The sequence below is a fragment of the Sturnus vulgaris genome, chromosome 2 (assembly GCF_052056855.1).
Source record: "Sturnus vulgaris isolate bStuVul1 chromosome 2, bStuVul1.hap1, whole genome shotgun sequence".
Classification (NCBI taxonomy): Eukaryota; Metazoa; Chordata; class Aves; order Passeriformes; family Sturnidae; genus Sturnus; species Sturnus vulgaris.
Window position 1 is genome coordinate 33,528,391 of NC_142244.1, and position 23,137 is coordinate 33,551,527.

Genomic DNA, 23,137 nt, shown 5'->3' on the forward strand with positions numbered 1-23,137 from the left:
GAAAGGGCAAAAGACTCTCATGACTCTTTCCAAACTCACATAAGTTTCTAGATGATGGGAAATTGTTCTTGAGATATATGGTATCCAACCTGTGACAAAGTTCAACATGTTACAATTCCAGCAGCTCAACAAACAGTAATAAAAAGGATACAGGGCTACTACATTTTGCATGACAGAGAGCTACGAAGGTAAGTGGCAGCTTGTGGAATTAATTGTTACTGATAATCATAAGACCCAGCTAAAGTATCCCAAATGGTTTGAGATCAAATATATTACTGTTACCATGATGAGTGTTTTTCCTGTACTTGTAGAATGACTTCCTCTCAGATGTCTTATAACCAAACATGCATTCGTATGGCCAAAAATCTACATTCCTGAATTCCCCAGCTGTGCAATTCTCTTTCCAAAAACTGCTAACTGTGTTTGAGCAGCACAGGCACCTGCCTTACCACTTGGCTGCTTATTGAAATATAAAAGAAAAAAATTCTGCTATTACTGTGTCGCTGTAGTTATATAAAGCCTAATGCAGATATTTTTCTTTCCTCTTTGCTTTATGCTGTCTTAAAACCAGCATGCATGGATCCAGAAGAATTTTTACTCTGAAATATGTGTCCATGCTGGGCAACGTGCAGTGGTTGCACAATCTTCAGCAGAGCAGGGACACCACAGTAGCTCTTTGTTAGCAAATTCTCTGTGTAAACAAACCCTGTGCACCTCGCAACCTGAAATTACAACTTTTGAAAGTGCGAACTTCATGCACATGGGAACTCTGTTCTAGAAGGCTTCAGAGTGTAGTAATTCTGTCAAAGTAAGTAATATTTTGCTACTGTCCAAACAACAAAAATACTGTCTAGCATTTTGGTGTTCTTTATCTGCTTCTACTATCTATTACTAGTTTACCTTGCTGGTACTTGCCTACGCTACGACTGCCTGTTCTCAAGTTGTACTTTCAAGTTGGCTTTTAAGTGAGTGATAATGTATTTTTTCTCATACTGTTGTACACAGTCGGAAGGAGGGGAACCTGGAATTTGGAAGTGGTCTCTGGCTTGCAGCTGTGAGAAGCCAGAAGTCTTGGCAAGCAACACAAGCAGACAGGAGAGCATTGGATGATGTCTGGTAAACAGGGATTTTGGCCTCTGGCATCATCTGTGAGGTAGCCTTGCCTTATACTCATTAAGCAAATAGTTTTCAGAAGAGCTGCCTGAATCACATGGGGAGTAGAACACAGATGTTTGCAGAACAAAATAAACAAACTGTCTGTTGTTCAGGTGAGAGAACCAAGATGGGTAGGACAGCACTGTCACACGCTGAAGAGGTGGAAGAAAGCAGGTTGAATGGGAACATTAGTGGTAGGATGGGTGTTTGGGAACGATCAGTGGCTGTATCCCATATATGCAAAGCTGGGAGTGCAACACAGGTTATCGAGAAACACACATATTGTTCCCCTAATGGGCAGTGTGTGTGTTGTGCTTAAAGGTTCTGAAAGTTGGGTGAAGGAGAAATTCACACAGGAAAATGTGAAATATACAGCTGATACAATACAGCGAATGAAAAGGGTGTGGTAGCGAGGAAACTGAGTAGGTGTGCCACAGAAACTGATCAACAAGGTGTGTCGGTTGATAAAGAGGATGTGTCATATTTGTTTGCTGCCAGCAGATACTGTTTTAGAAAAGTGACAGCAGAGAGGGATGGTGCAGCCCTGGCTGCACACTGAGTATGTCAGGCACATGATGGTGTATGATATGTGGCATGTGGGACATGTCACAGATGTGTGGCATGTGGGACATGTCACAGATATGCGGCATGTGGGACATGTCATAGTGTCTTGGTTTGAAGGACAAGTGTCTGCTAAGAAATCCAGGAACCCCTTTTGAAATGGAAAATACAATCCCTCTCCCTCTAAATTATTAAAATTTTGAAATTAAGGAGCTCTCAGATATGGGAATAGGAGTAACAGTTCTTTTACTAGGAAAATTAAAATAAAACCACAGTAAATCAAAAAAACAAGAACCAAGACACTGACAGAGTCAGAATACAACCTGACACCCCGTCACTCAGGGTGTTGGTAGCAGTCCAATTAAATGGTGGCTGCAGTCCTCCTGGAATGACAGATGTGGTTGTTGAAGCAACGATCCTGGAGAACAGTGCAGTTTCCTCTGAAGGTCTAGCGGTGATGAAGATAGGCCTGGTCCTGGTCTGGGAATCTAGTGGGAAAAAGGCTGCCTATGGTGTTCCAAATTGCAGATTATACCCAGGTAGAAATGTTTGGCTCCTCCCCCTAGGTGGGGCATCTCACAATGGGACGATGCAATTTTATCAGTCATGCAGTGGGACTCAATGGGCCATTACCAGAAGATATCTCCCTGGAGGAAGGATGGGTGTGGAAAAGATAAAGAACACTGCCCCACCTGGTTTTTGACAGATGGCCCATTAACAGAAGACGTCCCACCCTGAAATAAAGATCACTGCCCCACCTGGTTTCAACAGATAGTGATAGAATGTAACTTTTGGTTACATCCTGCATTGCAACCCAAGACACACAGGACATAAGGTGAGAGGGCATAGGCTTAAGCTGTGCCAGGGGACGTTTAGGCTGGACATTAGAAAGGCTGGACATTAGAAAGAATTACTTTACTGAAAGCATGATTAGACATTGGAAAGGTCTGCCCAGGCAGGTGGTGGAGTCACCATTCCTAGAGGTGTTTAAGGAGAGACTGTATGTGGCACTCAGTGATCTATTGCCATGGTGGTGTTCAGTCACAGGTTGGACTCAGTGATCTCAGAGGTCTTTTCCAAACAAATTGATTCTGTGGTTCTGTCACACCTTTACCTGACACATGAAGTACAAAGGTTCCGGCTTTGTGCGCCACATGTCAACAGCAGCAGCAGTAGTGACAAGCACAACAGGTGGTGTGTTTTGCTGCACTGCCACACGGTGCAGCTGCCTGGGCTGTGCTGGGGCCGGTGACCTGTGGCAGTGAACTGGTGTCTGCAGTCTGGAGTGGGCAGTCAGGGGTGGAAGGTGGGGCTGCAGGAGAAGCCAGCTGGATATGGCACGACCTGGGCTGGGGTCTGCCATGGCAGTAGGGGCTGGACTGAAATCGGTCTGGGGTGGGGGGAGAAGAGCAGGAGTGGGTGTGAGGAAGAGCATGATGAAGAGCTTTGCCAGCAGGTCGTGGGATGTGATCCTTCCCCTCTACTTGGCCTTAGTGAGGCTGCACCTGGAGCGCCGTGTCCAGTCTGGGCTCCTCAGTAAGGAGAGACATGAAGCTCCTGGAGCAGGTCTAGGGGGTGAATAAGGATGACTGGGGGACTAGAGCAGCTCTCTTGCAAGGAAAGGCTGAGAGAGTGGGGCCTGCTCAGCCTCGAGAAGGTGGGGGGGACCTTATCAATGTCTATAAGCAGTTAAAGGGAGGATGCCAAGAGGATGGAGCCAGGCCCTGCTTGATCATGCCAACCATTAGGACATGAGGCAACAGGCAGAAACTGATGTTCTGGAAGTTCAACCTGAATATGAGGAAGAACCTCTTTGCTGTGCAGGTGACCCAGTACTGGAACAGATTGCTCAGAGAAGTTGTGCAGTCTCCCTCTCCGGAGATATCTGAGAACTGACTGGACACAACCCTGTGCCATGTGCTCTGGGATGGCCGGCTGGAGCAGGCAGGTTGGCCCAGATGACCACTGTGGTCCCGTCCGACCTGACCCGTTCTGTGGGAGGCCTCAGCCGTTAGACAGGAGCGGCCTCAGCCCGCGGGTGGTGCCGCCGCGCACGAGCAGCAGTTCGGTCCGGTCCGGTCCGGTCCGATGCGGTTCGGCCCCGTCCAGTCCGGTTCGTCTCGGCCCGCTCCGAGGCACCCCGGAGCCGCCCTCCTCGCGCTCCCCCGCGCCCGCCCCGCGCGTGCCGAGCCCGGCCCGGCCGTTACGGCACCGCCGCCGCTGCGCTGTGAGGCGGCGGGAGCGAGCGCGGGAGGCGGCGGCGGGCGGGGGGCTCGGTGCAGGGAACAGCCGCGGCCTCCTCTCCTCAGCCGCGGGGAGGAGGGAAGGCGGGGTGGTGGTGGGGGGGGGGAGGACGAGCTGAGCGTCGCGTCGCGTCGCTCGCTTCCCTCTAGGACCGCGCCGCCGGCGGGGAGGAAGGGGCGCGTCTCCCCGGAGCCTTCGTCGCCCCGCGCCCTCTCTTCCCAGGCCCGGTGCCGGAGGGGGTGGGGGTGGGCGCCCCGCGGGTCCCCTCAGGCTCGGCGGTGCCCGGGGCTGGTGAGATGTCGGGCTGAGCGGGCGCGAGCCCGCGGGGGTGGGGTCCGCCGTGCCCGGGAAGGGGGCGGGCGGGGGGGTGGTTGGGACCGTCCCCTCACAGCCGTCCCGCCCCGCCGCGCTGCGCCCATGGTGATTGTGCTGCATCCCCCGCGCGCGGAGCGGGGCGAGCTGCCCGCGCCTCCCCGCCGCGCCCGCCGGGGCGCCCAGGTGGGTGGCGGAGGGGGAGCGGCGGCGGCGGCGGCGGCGTCCGCGTCCGCTCGGTGTGCGAGGGGAGAGGGGCGGGAGGGGCGAGGGGGCCGCGCCCCCGGCCCGGGACCCGCGCTCCGCGGGCGGGTCGGTCGCGCTGCGAACGCGGGGCGGGAGCCGCCGCCCCGCTGGCTCGTTCGGCGGCCGCGTCTCCGCACGGGTCCGTGGGGGTCGGCGGTGGCTGTGGGGGCTCGCCTTCATGTGATGGAGCCAGGGGGAGTGTGTGGCTGGCGTTGGGTCTGGCAGCAAGATCTTCCCAACTAGGTTCCTTCTCCCCTTTTGTTTTCCGGTGTTTAAAAAAGAGCTGGTGGCACATCGGTGACTTTACTGCCTGGGATCTTACCAGGGGCTCCGTTTTCCAAGCGTGCCACTGTTAATCTTGGATTGATTCCATCATTTAAGCAAGCATGCTCTAGACATGTTATTTTGGTTTTGGGTTTTTTGTTTTTTTCTCTTTTTTTGTCACCGTTTGTAAACCGCTTTTTATTTTCTGTGGCAGAGTGGGTTCTAATGCATGGGAATACATGCTCCTAATGCATAGAAATACACGCTTCTGAACTGAAACGTACTTTTTGCCAGTCTCATCTGAACCCTAAAGGTTATTCTGGGGAGAGGTTTAAAGGTTTAAAGGCTCACAAATAAATAGGAATAGTTTTTGCAGGTTTAGAAACTTAATTTCCTCATATGTTCCCGTGTAGGTACGGATTTATCTATCCATTGAACGCATATTCTTAATAGAACAAACTGCTTAGCCTTGTGGGTTTTTCCCCCTTAAAACTGCTTTTTGTTATAGTATATTCCTGTTAAATACTTGAAAGTTTCACAATTCCCCTAATTATGTTCACATCATAATTTTCTTTTGACTTTGCTTACTGTTTTGAATTGCACCTTTTTCTTCCTTTGGGATTTAGTTTATCTTTATTTCATACCTTTGTATGTTTATGTCTAATAGGGATGTTTCTTTTTTCTTTTTCCTCCCTAGGTGCTGGTGACTTCAGTCATTTAGGGCTTTAGTTCTGAGGAAGTAGAGACCCAAGGATTGAATTTCTTTTACATAGAAAGCTACAGCACTTCACCAATACTCTTTTTACTCCTTCCCCATCCTTCCCTGCTCCGTAGGGAAGAACAATTTGGGAAATACTTTAAACATTAATTTTTTCCCCCTTCCCTCCCTCAGAAATCTATCCTGGTCCCAGAGGCTTCCGCTAGACAGTGCCTGACAGGACCAGGAGAACATTATCATTGTTTGCTTGCTTGCTTTGGGAGCTTCAGTAGTACCCTTCCCTCCTTTGGGGTGTAGTGCAGGGAGGGATCCAGAAGACTTCCGTGCCACCCTTTTTGGTTAGTAGAGGATCCTGGAAAAGGGGTACCTAGCAAGACACGTGACCTCCTTAAGGGAGCCAGGACTGAAGCAGCACTTGGCACGCTGAAAGGAAACACCCATCTTTAGTGTCTTTTTCGTCTTCCACTCCTTCCTCACCAAATTTCTGGTAAGTCTCTTCAGCCCATTCATTCACGCAGTGCATGTTTCCCTTCCCCCACTCCAGGCGCTGGGAGAGGCATGCACAGAGGCTGTGGGGTGGGGGAAGGGAGGAGGGAAAACTGGCTGTGTACACACGTATCGGGGAGGAGAAGGGGGTATTGTACCACACTGCGGGGGAACCTGGCACAGGTGGAAAAGCCGCTGATGTGGGAGGAAATGGTGTGTTTTATTTGCACACGGGCGTGCGTGCGCACACAGGGACAGTGGAGGGGCGTGAAAAAGCTGAGAGGCTGTTGTTGGAAAAAAATACCAAGACCGAAGTAGAAGGATGGTTGATGCTGAGCAGTATTGGACTCGTGTTGCGGGGAGGAAAGAGAATGGATTATTCGGTGGTGATCGGGAAATGGGGTGTGTGAATGAGGAATCTTGCCTTCTACTTGCAAGCATGAACACAGAGGAGGAAAGAAGGGGGGTGTGGGTGTCCGCCTTTCAGAGGCAGCGGTGCCTGGGAGGATTGCTACGAGCATCTTGAACATCGCTCAGTGCAAAGGTGGAGACAAGGAGATGAAAGCCATCATAGGGAGTGCAGTTGCCCGTCTGCAGGGGTGGGAATGAATGGGAACAATTAATATATTCCCATATCCTTTGGCTATTGCAGTCTACAAATCTCAAAGGGAAACAGAGGTGAATCCTGTGATGTGCTTTCAGAGAGGTGTGCTTGGGGTTCACCTGCCTGCAGAGACTTTCAATTCTCCGATGCATGTGTAGAGCGTGGAGGATAATGCAGCAGCAGTGGACAGATTGTGCTGCAGCTTTTCAATATATTATATAAAATGCGTTAAATAAATATTTCAATTTTTCAGATTCTTCAGCTTTTAAAAATGTGTTCTTTCCAAAGATTCTCAAACAATTGTGTGACAGTCTTAGGAAAACTAGTTTCTGGTACGTAAAAGAGGAATTTTTCTTGATGTTGGCCTTAAGCATCACCATGAAGCAGCATTGTCAGGAACGAGTTGACTTATCCTGGATTTATTTTTTAAAGATGTCAGTTCTTTTCTCTATCACCATGTGATATATTCATCATCCATACATATTTCGTAACATTGTCTTTAGATAATCATCATTCTGGTGTCTTTGTGTGGAAAAAAAATCACTTGCGCTTTATGCTCGAAACAGCTGTGAACTGTTTGCAGACCTGCTCTCCCTATGACATAGAAAGTCCTATTTCTGGGATGTTTCAAATACAGCTCTCTTCTCATTAAGATGAGACAGAGACTTCCATGACAGTGTATGATGGATTACATGCTGGGTCGTGTGCTGGACAACTGTTCATTAGCTGTTTAACTGGTCTGCTATCTAAGATTGACTTTATAATTCAGATCTGCCTTGAGGTGTCTCCTGAAGGAGATAACTTGCAAGCATCTGCCAACCATTCTTCGGTCTTCACTGTTTGGAAATGCATTCTTCCAGACATTCTAGAAACTGCTGTAATGGTAGAGATGATTGGTTTATTGGAAATGTGTACTCAGTTTCAAGCCTTAGCTAATTTATGATGAAAAGGGAGTCAAAATACCTTTTCCAGCTTGAACAGCACTGTTCTGAAAATGGTTATTAAGGGATAAGCATTAATGGTGTTGTTACTTGTAGTGAGGTGAGTGCTTGGAGCAATGTTTTTCCTAGTTCTCCATTTCCATGGTGGTTGTGACTGTCACTCTCTTGCTCATTCCTTCTCACTTCCTTGAGATTTTTATTGTCAGTATCTCAGCTGTAGGGATTAAACATGCCTAGAGGTATGCTAAAACTGAGGTTAGGTTTTACCTCTCTGTTAACCACTGCAATCTGTGAGTATGTGTTATCTGCACAGTGCTGTAACTGAGAGTGAGCCAAGCTCTAAAAAAGGGGCGATTCTGGGAGGGGCTGCTGGTAATTACTGTTCCACTAACTTGTTTCCCAGATGCCCCTGTAGGCAGTGGGAGTGTGCTGCAACATCACATCACATCACAGGCCGAGCAGGTGAAATAGCTAGATCTCATTGATCCTTGATGCTATAAACATCTGGGATTCCATTCATCATTCCCATAGGGAAGATACAAGCTAGACTTTTAATTTACGAAAACATTCAGTAGTTGCATCCTGAACAAAAAGAATGCTGAACATTTTTTTTTTTTGCATACTAGATACCTCTTCTCTTACACATTTATCAGTAATATATAAATTAATTAGTATCTCCCAAAAATGGGTTTCTTGTTTCATCTTAAGGCAAATACATCATGGTGAAAAAGAGCAAGAAACTAGTCTATTTTTCTCCTCCTTCTGGGTGTTGAAGACTGGAGAACGAGGAAATGAGCCATGGAGACCAATCTCCCATTCCTGGAGGGAGAGGGAGGTCTCTAATCATTTTCTGTGAAGAGAACACCCCCTTCAAGGCAAAAAGAATGGTCTTCAGAGAAGATTTCCAGATCTCTCTAGACAGCTGATCTGATTGGCTGAATTCCCTCTTATTTCAATAAAACATATTCATATATGATGAAAAGTCGAAAAGGAGCACAGTGAGTGCTTTTGTTAAAACAGCTGCTAGAGGTGTACTGCAGATTGAAGGAATGTGGGAGGAAATAAGTTTGCTTGTGCTGGGGAGGGAAGGAAGCTGCTGTGTGATTGCTGGAGTAAGGCCTGGCTTAAGCAGTTTAAGGGTGCCACAGCTGAAAGTTGAGGTGAACGTTCATTCCCTCTATAAATGGCAAGGAATCTGTTCCACGCAGTGTATTCTTGAAGCAATTGTGGCAGTGTCTGCTTGGCTGGTGTGACACACAGTTTGATTTTTATCACAGGCCTTTTACTTTGATACCACCCTTTTCCCTCTCCCAGTCTGTTACATGCAGTTAAGTGTATGGTTATTTTTTGCCTTCTAATTTCATAAATCTGTGAAGTAGTTATTGAAAGATTATACTTACTTTGACTGTAGTAGCTTTGAGTGAAAAGTGCACTTGAAGTGGCCATCTTGAAGTTATTTAAACATCTGCTCTTCCCCTTATATATACCATAGTTACTTTGCAATAGATGCTCTCGTGGATTAGGAAGTATTCTCTGCACACCCAGCATTGTCTGAGGCTGTGTCTTTTAGATTGAAATGGGTGGAGTTGGTTTTCAGGGAAGCATTCTGGCAATAATATCCAACTTAAGAGCTTAATGCTTTTGTCCATCTGACTGCAAGGCCAGCTTTCCTCCTACAAACCATTTTCTTGAGAATGTGGGAAATATTTTTAAAATGTTTGGGTTAATAGGGTAAATTGCAAGTTTTGTTATGTGAGATTCCTTACACAAGCAAAATAGATTACAAGGTGAGGCTGAAACTGATGTATATATTCTGTTTTTAGGAGCAGAACGTTAGTGTGAAAAATAAATTCTTTTGAGTAGAAAAAAAATATAGTATTGGGTTGGAGGTGAAGGATCCAAGAGTTAAGATTGCTAGTTTCTGTCTCTGTTGCTGGCTTATAGCTTTTTCTGAAGTGAGCTTCTCCGTCTTTACTTGCAGACTTGAAATTGTTACCTGCCTTTCTTACGATAAGATGGGAGCTTTTGTATATACATGTATAAAACCATTAAGATTTTGAGCAAGTGAGATGTAGTATTAGGAGAGAGATGAATAACCGTACCCAAGGCATTTTTATACACCTGCTGGTTTAACATCCTCATTGATATATATTAATTGCCCTTCTTGACCATGTTGTAACTTCTTCAAAAGTAGAGATGGAGGAAAGAGAAGGATACACGTTTTTTTCTTTCTTCTTTGACCATTTTTTGGTTTTTAAGAAATTAAGTGCTGAAATGACAGTCAGGGAGAGGTGATGGTGTATGTAAGGGGGTGGAGGTGGGGCTATATAGAGAAGAGGTTTGAGAAAAATTGAAACAGATTTGCAAAGAAAGCAAAAATGGGGAGAAAATACTTGGTTCTTGTATCAGCATTAGAACCGGTACTGAGGGGGAAAAAGCCTCAAACCACAAAAACTCAAACTAAAACCCCAAGCAGGCAGAAAATACGTGATGGTTTCTGATTTATGTTTTTTTTTTTAACGCAGAGGAAGCGTATGTGGTGTGTGTTTCCATGCCCTCGGCGTTCTCCCGCTGTTGTGTGGGATGCGGCCGTGCGGGCCGGGGCAGAGCTGCGCTGCCCGGCAGGGGCGGCAGGTGGCGCTGCTCGGCCTCGCCGGCCCCTCCGCAAATGGCAGCGCTGAGGGGCAGTGCCCGGCGCCTCCGGGCCGGCCTGCAGCGGGGGCATTCCTGCAAAACGCCGTCTGTCCTGCTGCCCAGGATGTTGTTCCAGGAAGTTCCGTGTAAACCACCGCGTCCAGACATCCATTGTTGAGGGAGACACAAGTGGGGCAGGATCTGATAGATGTCAGCCATTGCCAGCCCAAGCCTCATCTTGCCCTTTTCACTTCGAGCTCCTTTGAAGAACAAAGAGGTTTTTTTGAGAGATCAAAAGATACTCCTTGTAACCTCCCACACCCATTTTTCTGCAGGGAGCAAGCGCTCTTTTTCCTGCTTTACCTTGAACATCTTGACTGCATTCAAGGACTGGTTTGGATCCGTGATCATCTTTGCCTAGCTTCTGCCTTTTTCTGGTCTGTTAGTATGAAGAACTATAATCCTTGGCTTTATTGTTGCACCTCATTTACCAAATCGATGGAAAAAAGTCACAGTCTTTGTGTGTTGGTACTATGGTTCTCCGTACCAGGAATGAAAATGTCCACTTAAAATTTTATTTTATTATTAAGAAAAAGCTGTTCTAGTAGAAAAAAAAAATAGTTTTTTAATACTAGAAAAAACCTAGCTGGTTCTTGTGGTTGTAACTAAACAATCCTTTTGTCCAAAGACCCACTGCAGAAACTAAAGTTCTTTGTAATATCGAGTGATAGCAATTATATGCTAACGTGTTTTTGTATTTACATTATCTGCTGGCAGCAGTAATTAGGACTACCAGGCAAAACTCCTGTTTCTATCTCAGAGTTCAGTTCTGCTAGGAACTCATGTATACAGTTATATTGGTGAAAGTGACGATTTTTGCATCTTTATATTGACAGGAGAGTTTAAAGGTGGCACAGAAAACCATTCTGGTTTTCTCCAAAATTCCTATTTCCTACACCATGCTTGTCTTTCTTGAACATGAAGGAGTAGTCCATTAATGTACCTGTAACTGGTTTACAGCTTTTAAAATATTTCAGTAAAAATATATTTGGTCAAAAATAGCCCAAGTCCTCTGTATTCAAAGCAAAAGGAGCAGTACTTTGCTTTTATCACTTCTAACCCTATTGAAATTCTTCAATTTGAACTGTGTTTTCTGTTCTTGGTCCTGAATTCATTAGTACTGTTTATGTATAAAGGTGATTTTAAAAGGTTGATTTGAAGCAAGAAGAGGCTACCACTGAAATTCTGGCTTTGATTTTGCTTTATTTTATGTGTGTTAATGTTCTATATTCCTGACATTTTGTTGGTGCTCCTTGTTCCATTAGTTTTTCCATTATTATGTGTTCTGGGTACTAGTTAATATATTTCTAAGTATACCTCTCAGCAGATGTGTAATATTTGTGAGAGCAAAACAGTCCTAAAGAGTTACCTGGAAGATTCTGTAGTAATGAATTTCTGTTCTTCTGGTCTGCCTTTTTAACATAAAGAGTTTGTCACACTCTCATATGTGGTGGAAAGACACAAATCAGGTCTGTCACTGAGTATTTTAGCAGTACCTAAGAGAAGGGTGGAGTTATTTCAGTTGAAGGAGTTATCCTAATCATGAAGTTGAAATTCTTGCCTTCAGACATGGCCATTCAAATTATTTTCAGTTCTTTGCATGATTTTTAGTACTGTCACGAGAGAGGAATGCTACAGCCAATACCAGTAGTTACATCTCTGTGTACTTCTTGAGGAGAAAGCTGGGTTGAGAGCCAAGACCTAATATCTAGCATTTAACATTCCACTGAATGTAAATGGATTTGTTTCTGTTGTTGGTACTTTTGATTGCAGGGTAGGTGTAGACATTATTTTGCTTCTTGGAGGTTGGAAGTTGCACTCTGTTGAAACGGACTGACTTGTGCAGGAGAAGTGGAACTTAGTACAGCAGGGATCCTGAAGATAAGAGCCTGTGTACTCTAACAGAGTCTCATCTTCTCCATTGTCTAGCAGTTCCATTGGAAGGAGACCTTGAAGGTTGCAAGACAAGTCCAAGATGTGCAGTTCAGTTGCTCCCAGACTGTGGTTCTTAACAGACCGTCGCATCAGAGAAGATTATCCTCAGCAGGAGATCCTGAGAGCACTGAAGGCCAAGTGCTGTGAGGAGGAGCTGGATTTCCGGGCCTTGGTGATGGATGAAGTGGTGCTGACCATTGAGGATGGAAATCTTGGTGAGAATGAGCTAAAGCTGGGAGTGTGCTGAAGGGGTACTTGGAAAAAGATTGTAAATGGAGCATCTGTACTATTTAACAACAAATTCCATGTATGCCAGACTGCCTACCATTCATCGTCTAAATCATGTAGATGTGCATCATACCATTTTTTTTTAGAATTTATAATGTTAATCAAATATAATTGTTCAGTTTGCTAATTTGCATTAGAACCACTTTTCCCTTCCCTCTGCAGAAAAAAGAGGAGGTTTGTTTCACTTTGGTGACTCCAGGATAAGGACTACAGGACCCCTAAATTAATAAGAAATCATGGAGCATAATTTTTGCTCCAATACTTGAACTTTGTGGGTCACATTTAAGAGTTTCAGAGGGAGTTTCTTTTCTGTTTGGGTTCTGGCTCCAAAATAGAAAACACTGGAAATAATCTAAAAGGAAATTTCAATGAACAGTACAAAGTGTCATGGAACTAGAGGTTATAATGTGATGGAACTAAGGCACACTGCTGTAAAGATGTGGAGTGAATTCCAAAAAAAGAACGGTGCTGATAAAATAGGTGCATCAAATAATTTGAGCTATTACTACAATTTACAGTGTTTAAATGGTAAGATTTCTGTTCTATTTTCCTACTAGCTTTTTTCCCCCAGTGGTGATTAAAAAGGAAAAGTAAAATGTTAAGTTGCATTATAACTGTTAAGTAGAAGGATTCTGTAGATAGTAAGCTTATGTGATAGGAAGATACTAATACCACCAATGTCAAGCCGTGTAGCACTTACAATTTATTTTTGTTTCAACATTTTTTAATTTGGATTTCCTAAAGCAAGGAGGCTGCAGTGGGTTCTTTTTACTTTTAACTCTTTCATTCCTCTTCCCCATTTATCAGTCAAAAAAATATATTGCTGGAGACCCAGGGGAGAATTGCATTTCTGAAAGTTGTATTAGGGTAATTAGAGTAATTCTGTGCAGGAAGAAAATACGAAAGTACCCTCAGCCATGAAGGAGAGATTGCCATGTATACCTTGTTCCTCTTTGGGAAATCATACGTAGGAAGGGAATCATAAAACTGACTCTGGGGAAGAACTCTGGTCAGAATTTATAGCCTATTTTGGCATGAATCAATCAACTATAAAACACATGCATGGTAAAACCAGTATTTTTTATTCTGGTATTTCTAAACTTCTTTTTACCTATTTTGTCTTTTAATCTGAGGAGTCCTATGATTTTTATCACAGATTGAAATTCCGTAGGATGTTTTCAAATCTAGTAACTTCTTGTCAGAAAGTCTGAGCTCTGAGCGTACTTTCCTTTGGACAGTGTGTAATGGGAATGCAGCCATCCTGGACTGTAGGTGCAGTCTCTGAGATGCATAATTAGTCCTGCAGCATTTCAGTACTGTTACTTATTTCTTGATGATTTCTTCTTTTCTGTCTTCTGTCTGTTTTTGGGGAATTAAATAGGGCAAGTATAAATTGTGGACCTTTCTGCTCTCTTCTGTCTAATGTCTCCTAGTGCTGTGTTTATTGCAAGCAAAAAGATAAAAGTAATGCAAGTTGGAAAAGTAATATTGAAGAATGTGTAGTATAAAAACAAGAAAAATTAAGAACATTATTAGAAAAAATGCAAGAAAGGGGAAATTATTCTCATGCAAAGTGTTCATTCAATATGATGTGAATATCTGACCATTTGAAAAGGAGTGAGCTAAAAATGCTGAAAGATTGTGGATAGAAATTTTGTTGTAAGTAGTCTGGTCTAATTGCGTTGTTTTTTTTTTTTCCTGAAGGGTGGGAATTGTCTTGTATCAATTCTTTTTCTCGGAGACCAATGAAAAATCTTCCCTCTTAATTTTCTAGTTGTGTTTTTCTAGAGCTTTTGCACATACTTTGATAAAGATTTCTGCTGGAGGACACAAGCAGAAGCTTTGTGTTTCATTTTCCTTTTTAAAAATCTCAGTTGGCCTAGGAAAAGGTGTTTTGGAACAAAATCCAGGAGATAGTGCATTCTGTACCCTTATTGTTATCTAGTGCTGTGTGAGGGATCCACAGTAAATTTTGAGTAAAATTTTCTTTGACATAGAGGATTTGATGAAGAGAATGTATCTTCAGTGGATAATAATGTGCTTTTGCTTCCTTTTCTATCATCATTTGTCTTGAAAGCTTGGCAATTCAAGGCTCAGACTCTGAAGGTAATACATGATATTGGAGGAACTAGTAGTTGGGTTTTTTTTCCACATATTCACACTTTGATTAGAGTTTTTTTTGTCCTTTAAAACCAAGGCAATTTCTTAAGTAAATTGTTAGAAGAATGTTAAATTTACACAGTCAAGTTGGATATTACAGGGTGCTATTTAAAACCTCAAAAATGTGGTATTTCTGTAGATGGTAGAGTCAGTAATCCTTCTTGTGGACTTGCTAACTGTCAGGAACATGGCTGGAGACTTCAGAGACCAAAAATTCAGCATAAGATATTAAAAAGCATTAAATTATTTACTTCACAGGGGTAGAGTGAAAAAGACACTTATAAATTTAGGAAAATTGAGCAGAACCGTGGGACACATATATGTGAAAATTGTCCCTTCCACAAACCATTATACCTTAACAGTAGAACATGCTGATGCAGGTATTACTGATGCCCAGCCCAAAGACAGATGTGTAAAGCTTTTGTGATGCTGAGATGTACACAGTTTGTGTCTGTCAAAAATGATAAATTTGCCACGGCCAAAGGGAAGGGGGGTGCAGGTGGGGTTGTTTCACTCGGTGGACTCAGCAGCAGCCCCTCCTTGGGGCAGGGCTAGATGGGAAGTGTGGAAGCATGGCTGGATTCCCACGGCAGACCAACAATGTGGGCCCTGCAATCCCTGCTGGTTCCTTTCCTTTCACAGCTAAAACTCAGGATGACCCAAAATCCCAAGCACCCCACACGGTCCCAGTATCACCAGCCACATGATGAACTTGCATGCAGCTCAAGATCTGCCTTAGATACCTCAACACAGAAGTGATTGTAAATGCAAGTTAAAAGATGTAGAATTAAAGTTTTTTCTTTTTAGTCTAAAAGGAAATTCTTAAACTGGTTTATGCTTAAAGGGTTTTGAAAATAAGTTCAACAGGTATTTTTTGAAATAAAGTATGGTTTATGCCTTACTTGAATAGATGTCTACTTACCCAAGCCATGCACTCCTTTTTGTTTTCCACAGTGGCAGTAGTATTCTGTAGATTTCTAAGGCAAAAGCTGAATATAAAAAAAAAATGGAAAAGTAGAGCTGTATAAATTAATTTTTTCTGCTTCTTTGGTGGGCTGAACCTGCTGAGATGGTTATTGAATCAGACACGCACAACATTGTTGCACAGGAATGGACAGGAATGTATGTGTGGAAAAAAATAGAGGGTGATACTGGACTGTTTTGATTTGAACTTGCACCCTGTAGCTGTAGCCTAAGTTTCTTAAGGGCTAAATTCTTGAAAATAAACCAATTTTGGACAATCTACTGCTGAATGGAGCAGCCGTGTTCCTCTTGCCCCTTTCCAGCACTGCTGTTACTGCTTGCCTTGTAAAGGACTTCATGTCTCTCTTGGCTTGCTTTCACATTGTACCTCAGGTAGTTCAAAAGAAATGGTTTACCAAATTGTCTGCTGCTTTACAGGATCTGGCATTTGTGTGAGTTGAGTTGGCCAACCCAGTGAAAGACTAACTCCACCAAAGAATTAATAGTTTTCTGTTGGAATAGATTGTTGCACCAGCCCTTTTTGTGGTCATACAATTCCTAGCTCTGGTACACAGGAAAGGAAGAATGGGGTTGTTGTTTCAAGGAATGGCTTTCATTTATGTTGATTTAGTTATAGCTCCAGAAATACTTTGAAACAGCAGTTTTCTTGTGGTTGGGATGTCAGATAGTGTCAGCTTTAGGATTATTTTGTTTGTGAATAGCATCTGGTATTTACTGCTGTAAGGGTTACAAACTGAAATGTCTAGTTTTCTAATCTAGTTTGGCAATTCCTATATTCATTTGAAATATGTAGCAAGTAATGTAACAAAACTCCACATTTTTTAGACATTTATCTAAAGTCTTAGCAGTCAGTTCTGTCAGAATGTGTACTTTTAAGCTAAGTTTGCTAATGCAGTGATGTAACAGGCTTGAGGAATTTGCATCTAAACAAATTAACACTTGTAAGCAGGAGTGCGTGGTGGAGGAAGCTGTAGGACAATCCCACCCTATAGGGTGAACTTTGTGGACAAGAGACAAAACACACCCGTGGGTTGTCTCCTCATTCTGAACACTCTTTTTTCTTCCCTGTGTCTAAGATTGAGTAGTACCTTTCCCCACAGACTCCACTCCTTACCTGTAGGGCGACACACTTCAAGAACTGTTCTTTGGTGAAGAAAATGTTAGGATCCTTCCCTCATTAAAATTATATATAATAATATTTTCATTAAAATTTTTTGCTATCAGAACAGCAGAAATAGAAATTCACTGAGTCAGCAATTTACCAATACCTTTATTGTGAATTTTTGTAATCTTCTTATTTTCTGATACTGTCCTGTGAAGGAAAATAGTTCTAAGGAAAGTTGCTTTCGTGAACTTTGAACTGTCGAAGATGGTGGAGTGGTTAAAGTATAAAACAAAGTATTAACGTTTCCTAAGACTTTCTTGGCTTTTCCTTTGGGAATGTGAAACCAAATGGTCAGCTTAGGTGAGGAATAAAAAGGGCATAATGGTAATGTATTCTAAAACAGTAATACATTGTGCACAGTCAGCTGGCTTTTCTTAAGTCAGATGGGTAGCATCTGGAAACTGATCTCTTACCTTCATTTTTTTCTGCAGAGGAAGTACTTAGATGATAGATTCTTTTAACTTGGTAAACGTCAGTGTGCTGATTTAGGCATCTGGGTTTCTAGTGTGGGCCTGAACTTTGCAATAGAAGGGAGTGTCTTGTTTAAGTCTTTCATCTTGCAAGGTGTGATTTTGTTTTGTATGATCTGTCCTTTATTTCTTACTTAGTTTGAACTAGTAATGAGTAGTAGTGGTCTTCGATTTTTTTGAAGACTCTGGATTAGACATAATTTGAAGTAAACATGGAGGAATTGGCATAGTTGAAAGATTTTTGTAAAGTATAGAAAAGTAAAATTCCTGGGGGAAAGAATATAAGGGTGAATAACAAATTCCTGTGTTTTCATGTAATGGTAAGAAAAACACTTTGAATCATCTAGATCCATGGTAAGAGAGGGCTTTTACATATATGAAATGGTTTCCATATCAAAATACCAACACTCAATATTTTTATAAGTCACGTAAAGACTGTCTTCTATCACACAATAGGGAGCACAGTCACCTCCTCGTCCTTCTGGCTGTTTCAGTAGCCCCCTGGCACTTGTTAGTCCAGCAGTACACCTTAATGTAAGAGCTTTTCCTGCAGCATGCAGCAGTGGCTTTGGGAGTGATGGAGCAGAGGCAAGCCGCCTTGGCAAGGTGCCTTTTTGAGCACTGCAGAGTTGGCCTGTTTCCTGCTATTAACTACAGCCAGAGCAGCCATTACTTCCTCTGCAGAGTTGGGAAATTGGTTTGTGACTCAAGTGAGAGCAAGAGAAGGAACTGCATTGTGTGCAAAGGACTAGAAGGTGGTTAGACATGAAGTGGATTTTGTACTGTGGAAAGTGCTGGGCTCAGAATCACTTGAAACTGTTTCTGATGTTCTTTCACTGTGGAAATTGATCACTTTCCAGTGTGATTGATGTTAAAGCCAAAAGCTTTACTATTAGGCAGCTATGGACTATATAGAGGAGATTTTGGCATGGTAGCTGTGTTTAGAGGTGGGTGTAATCTAGTATGTGACACCCCGGTATTAGATACCCAAGACAAACACATCTCTAATAGAGAAAACTTAACATTTGCTTTATTATCGTATTTTAATAACAGTGCCTTTCAACAGCTGCCGCATGTGTTAAGAGGAATTGGTTTGGTTTTTTTCAGAACTATGACACCAAAGACAACTTTCTTACAATTCGTATAGAAAGAAAGGATTTATACTCTGTAACCATCCTGGGTGTTCTTGCAGTTTTCTTCCTTCCTGTCAGGGATTTCTATTCTTACGTGAATGATTGTCATCTTAAACTGATGCTAAAATAACAAAGGCTAACAGTGAATTTAATCTTCTCAAAATTGTTCTGTTTCTTCAGTATGTCACCAGTTGTAGATACGGGCTCAGTCCAAAGCCACCTTGGAAGGTGGGAGGAATGTTTCTGCACGGAAATATTTTATTATGTTAATTTCAGAGGACTGTGTTAAGGTCTGAAGTTTTTAATTTCCATGTGTTCTAGAACAGCCAGCCAGGAAAATCAGGCTTGTAGGGCATATCATCTTAAGCATACGTGCATGTCATCATATCTGAAAATGCCAGAAAGCATTGCCAGATTTTTAATGGTTGTAAGAATTCTCAGGAATGGCCATCTGGATGATAAACAATGTAAAAAGGGACAAAAGCAAGATGAAAGAAGTGTTTCCATACATCCTAGTCAAGAAATGAAAATGAGCCTAACATTTCACAAGGCAGTCTTTAACTGGCTGGGGGTTTCTGTGTCACTCTTCGAACAATCCTGTTCCAGTGCTGTGTCACCTAAGCAAGTTTTGCTGGCACATTTGTCTGAGCAGTTGTATTGTGAACTGGGTCTGCATACTGATGTGTTTTAAACCAGTCTGTTCTTGGTGGCAGGTGTTTTTTTTAGACTTCATCAGTCCTCCGAGTCAGGGAACAGTGTGGCTGCACTTCTTCAGCACTTAAATCAGAAGGGCAAACTGTGTGTTGGAGTGGGAGATATTAGAAGATAGCACCAATATTGATGTGAAAAAGTTAATCTTATGGAACTGATGGTTATGCTTACTTTCCCAGATTTGTGATCAGAGAAATACTCTATCACCTGTTCTTTAAGCAATGACAAAGTGGCTTTGGCTTTGTCTACCTTTTGTCAAATCCATTTGTGAATGATGGACAGTTGATTCTCAGTGACTGTGAATATGAGAGAGACTGGTACTGCTGAACTTTGATCAGTACTGAGATGGTCTTCCAGAGTGCAGACCTGTGTTTAGATTGATATGGGCTTCTAGGTGTACCAGTATCCATGCACAAGTCACTTTATTTTCTTATTTTTATAAACTCTTACGTGTAAATTGTGGTGAAATACTGGTTTTAAGAATTACAGTTTCCTTTTATATCTGCTTTTTACTGCATGGAGAGAGTGGAATGAAGAGCAGGACAGCAATAAGAAGAATTTTCATTTCCTTATATTGAAAATAACATTTACAATGTCACAAAAATCTGTCCTTATAATGATTGTTCTTTGAATGATAGAGCTTACATGATTTCCATCTTTCCACAGGTCTAATCCATTTTTGGATTAAAGTGTGATAAAATGCATTTTTATTTGTCAAAAGTTAAGCAAGTTGAAGCAGAATGTGTTACATGTGATCTGACAACTTGAGCAGAATACCTGTTGTCAGAGAAACCCTGTTTGAATTACACTAACTAATTGTGTTAACTTGTAGGAAACCTTTCTTATTATGCAGAAAGGTTTTCTTGCTCTGTACTTTAGTATAGGGCAGGTATTGAGCTGGGGACTGTCTTGCTGTGCTTGTTACTCATCTTGACACATCTGTGAGTAAAGCATGGAATAACATATTGGAAGAGACACACGGCTGATTTTATCCATTTTGTCAAGGTGTGAAGTAAAAAGACTAGATATGCCAATGCTTTTGATTTTTTTAGCTGAGAAGGAAGTTGGACTGCACTGACACAGTTATTAGGGTAAAAGATTTTGTTAACCATAATAGTTGTAATGTAACACCCATGAAATAATATCCTATCAAATCCTGTTTCTTGGCAGTTTCTGTCTAAAGAATAATTAGATCTGGTAGGGAAACACAGCAGTCAGAAGATCAATAAATATTTCCCTTAAGTTCTAAGAACTTGATTTAAGTATCCTCTAGGTGTTGTGTCAGTTGTCTTGTTGTGTTGGTACAATGCTGGGGAACTTTGAGGGGGGATGATTTCCTTTTAAGTTAAATTTTTTCAAGGACAGAAGAAGTCTTTTGCAAAAAGCCGTGTAAGTGTTCTCTTTAGCTGTTCAAAACATACAGCAATGAGTTGTTTGACAAGCAGTTTAGGAATAGAGCATAGACAGAGCTTTTGGAGCACAATGCAAAGGTGATTCTCATTACAGATCACTTTGATATGCACACCATCACAATATTGGGCATTCCCAGTTCCTGGGAAGGCATAAAGGGGTTTAAGTCAACTCAAGTCCATTGCTTTCTTCAAAAGTCTTTTGGCTAATGATTCTATTTTTATCCTCTAGGTTGGGCTGAGCCCTGGATACACTCCCCCATGCTGGTCTAGTTACCTTGGGAAGACATTCAGGCTCTTGCTGCTCTTCTGGACAAACATTTACACATACAATTGATTCACTCAGCTGAGAGTCAAACAATATCCTAACTGTTACAAACCTTTATCTTAAAAGCCACCTTTCAGTCTCTTTTGTCATAGAATGGTTTGAGTTGGAAGGGACCTTAAAGATCATCTTGATTCACCCTCCCTGCTATGGCCTGGGACACCTTCGCCTGGACCAGGCTGCTCAAAGGCCTGTCCAGCCTGGCCATAAACACTTCCAGGGATGGGGCAGCCACAAATTCACTGGGCAACCTGTGTCAGTCCTTCAGCACCTCATAGTCAAGAATTTCCTCCTAATATCTAAAGTAAACTTACCCTCTTTCAGTTTAAAGCCATTCACCCTTGTCCTATCACTATATACCCTTGTAAATACTCACTATCTTTCTTGTAGTCTTCTTTCAGGTACTAAAAGGCTGCAATTAGGTCACCCGAAAGTTTTCTCCAGGCTGAACATTCCCAATTCTCTTAGTCTTTCCTTATGGAAGGGGTGTTCCACCCCTCTAGTCATCATATGATAAAGTCAACTTTCTTAGCCACAGCTGTGGTCAGTCACTTCCCATATTTTCCCAGAGCTTCACAGGCACATCATGTTTGCTCATCTCTGCTGAGCCTTCCCAGGAGTTTACTGATCCATCACATGGAGGAAAGAGCTGTGAGTACATAAAATCTGGAGTTTGGGGCATTTGCATTGGTGTTAGACTTGTTTAGCATCTGCCTTTGCTTGAAGTAGTAAGTACAAGTATAATTCTTCCCAAGTTCATGCCCTGACCTTAGAGATGGAATATTTTAATCTTTGATGTGCTAAATGTATGCATTATATAACACAGAGTGATATGATACAGAGAGAGACCAGCTTAGGAAGACTCTGTGGTCTGATGACTGTGTCAGTATTTGGGTTGCATATCCAAGTAACTATCCTTGAATGATGAGGTAAAAGGGCATCTTCACCACCAATTTGGCTTACTGTGAAAAGTGCCAGAATCTCTTTGTGAACCTAGTGTGAAAACTCAAGCTGCCCTTCCAAGTTTCTTGTTATGCTTCAGATAGTACTGTGAAGGTCTTGAATTAATGAATAGATTCTTTTGGGTTCCCCACCCCCAATAAAAGTTACTTGCTTTGACATATGAATGGTTGACCTAGCTGCTGAAATTGCTGATGTCCTGACATTACGCTTACTTCCTGGTAAAGTCGGGATTTATTTAAAAGTATAATTTGAGACACTGAAGATGGTAAATGGATGACACGTCCTAATTTATAATGCCTTCTTCCTTGCTTTCCGGTAAGAAGAGCATGCTGTTTTGCTTTCTTCTTATGAATGAAATAAAATAAAAACATGGTTTCATCTGTTGGCCAGACAGGTGACACTGGTACAAAACTGCTACTTTGCTTAGGGCAAGCAAATTTTGAGTTTTAGTACTGATTCTGTTTTAAGTGATGTATTTATATCTGATAAAACATTGAATGAGGGCATTTTTGACATTGCAGGTGGGTTTCATATCACCCTTCCTAACATTACAGTGGGCTAAACCTTTGCGTCAGATTTTTATTGTTTAGAATTTGTCCTTTCTTATTAATGTACATCTGACCCTTAAATCTTAAATGTCTCTTTGAGGAAGTCTTGCAAATTTTTTGCCAAGTCATACAGTGGAAGGAGGACACTTCAAGGAAAAAAGAATGTTTTTCCCCAGATCTGTAAGAATGTTTTTGGAAGGACAAGCTTGGAACAGGAATTCAATTTGACTGAAGTGGCTTTTGCTCGTGAAAGTAGACATAAATTTTTCCCAAATTATTACCATTTCAAAAAATAATCTGTTAAGCATCTTAGAGACTTGTTTAAGCTTCACAGCTAAAACATTTGAAACACAGCTGTGTATTATGTAAAAGAAAGGACGTCTGGTGTTGTGGCCTTTTGTCTGCTGTGGGATGGGAAATAAAGTTTGGTCTGAGCACACAATTTAAAGTAGAGATCTTCTTTCATATTGGTTATACCTCCTCTCTGACACAAAGACCTGAATGGTCCATTCAAATATAGTGGGGACAAGATGATTGAAGTTGGTTTGGGACTGGGTACTGAGGTGCCAGTGAGGAAAAATCTGGTGTGAAGGCAGTGTTCTTGGCAAATGTGCTGGAACAAGAAATGGTAACAGGAAGTGAATGCAGAGAAACTCTTGCTAGATAAGGAGCTGTTTTCCTCATGAAGGAAATTGGAGGTTGATACTTGTGGGAGCATGGGTTTTGTGTTGAAACTTGCAAACTGAATAAGGAGACTCAAATGGGAAATAAGTTTGAAGGCAAGGCAGGCAAGTGAGCAGTTACAGTGGTATTCAAAATTG

At 42.4% G+C, this 23,137-nt stretch overlaps 1 protein-coding gene across 5 annotated transcripts in view; it reads left to right on the plus strand.

The window, feature by feature from the left end:
• The first annotated feature begins 4,090 nt into the window (after positions 1 to 4,090).
• The window catches only part of RIMKLB (ribosomal modification protein rimK like family member B), a 50,317-nt gene continuing 31,270 nt past the window's right edge, over positions 4,091 to 23,137 (plus strand). The window contains exons 1-3 of one of the 5 annotated variants that reach the window (XM_088159191.1): positions 4,091 to 4,251; positions 5,480 to 5,987; positions 12,155 to 12,375. In XM_088159191.1, the coding sequence (XP_088015317.1) occupies positions 12,201 to 12,375 (175 nt within the window). In that variant the 5' untranslated portion in view covers positions 4,091 to 4,251; positions 5,480 to 5,987; positions 12,155 to 12,200. Of the gene's footprint in view, positions 4,252 to 4,361; positions 4,459 to 5,479; positions 5,988 to 12,154; positions 12,376 to 23,137 lie in introns of those variants that run through there. The other 4 variants (XM_088159192.1, XM_088159193.1, XM_088159190.1 and 1 more) reach the window with 4 other exon arrangements.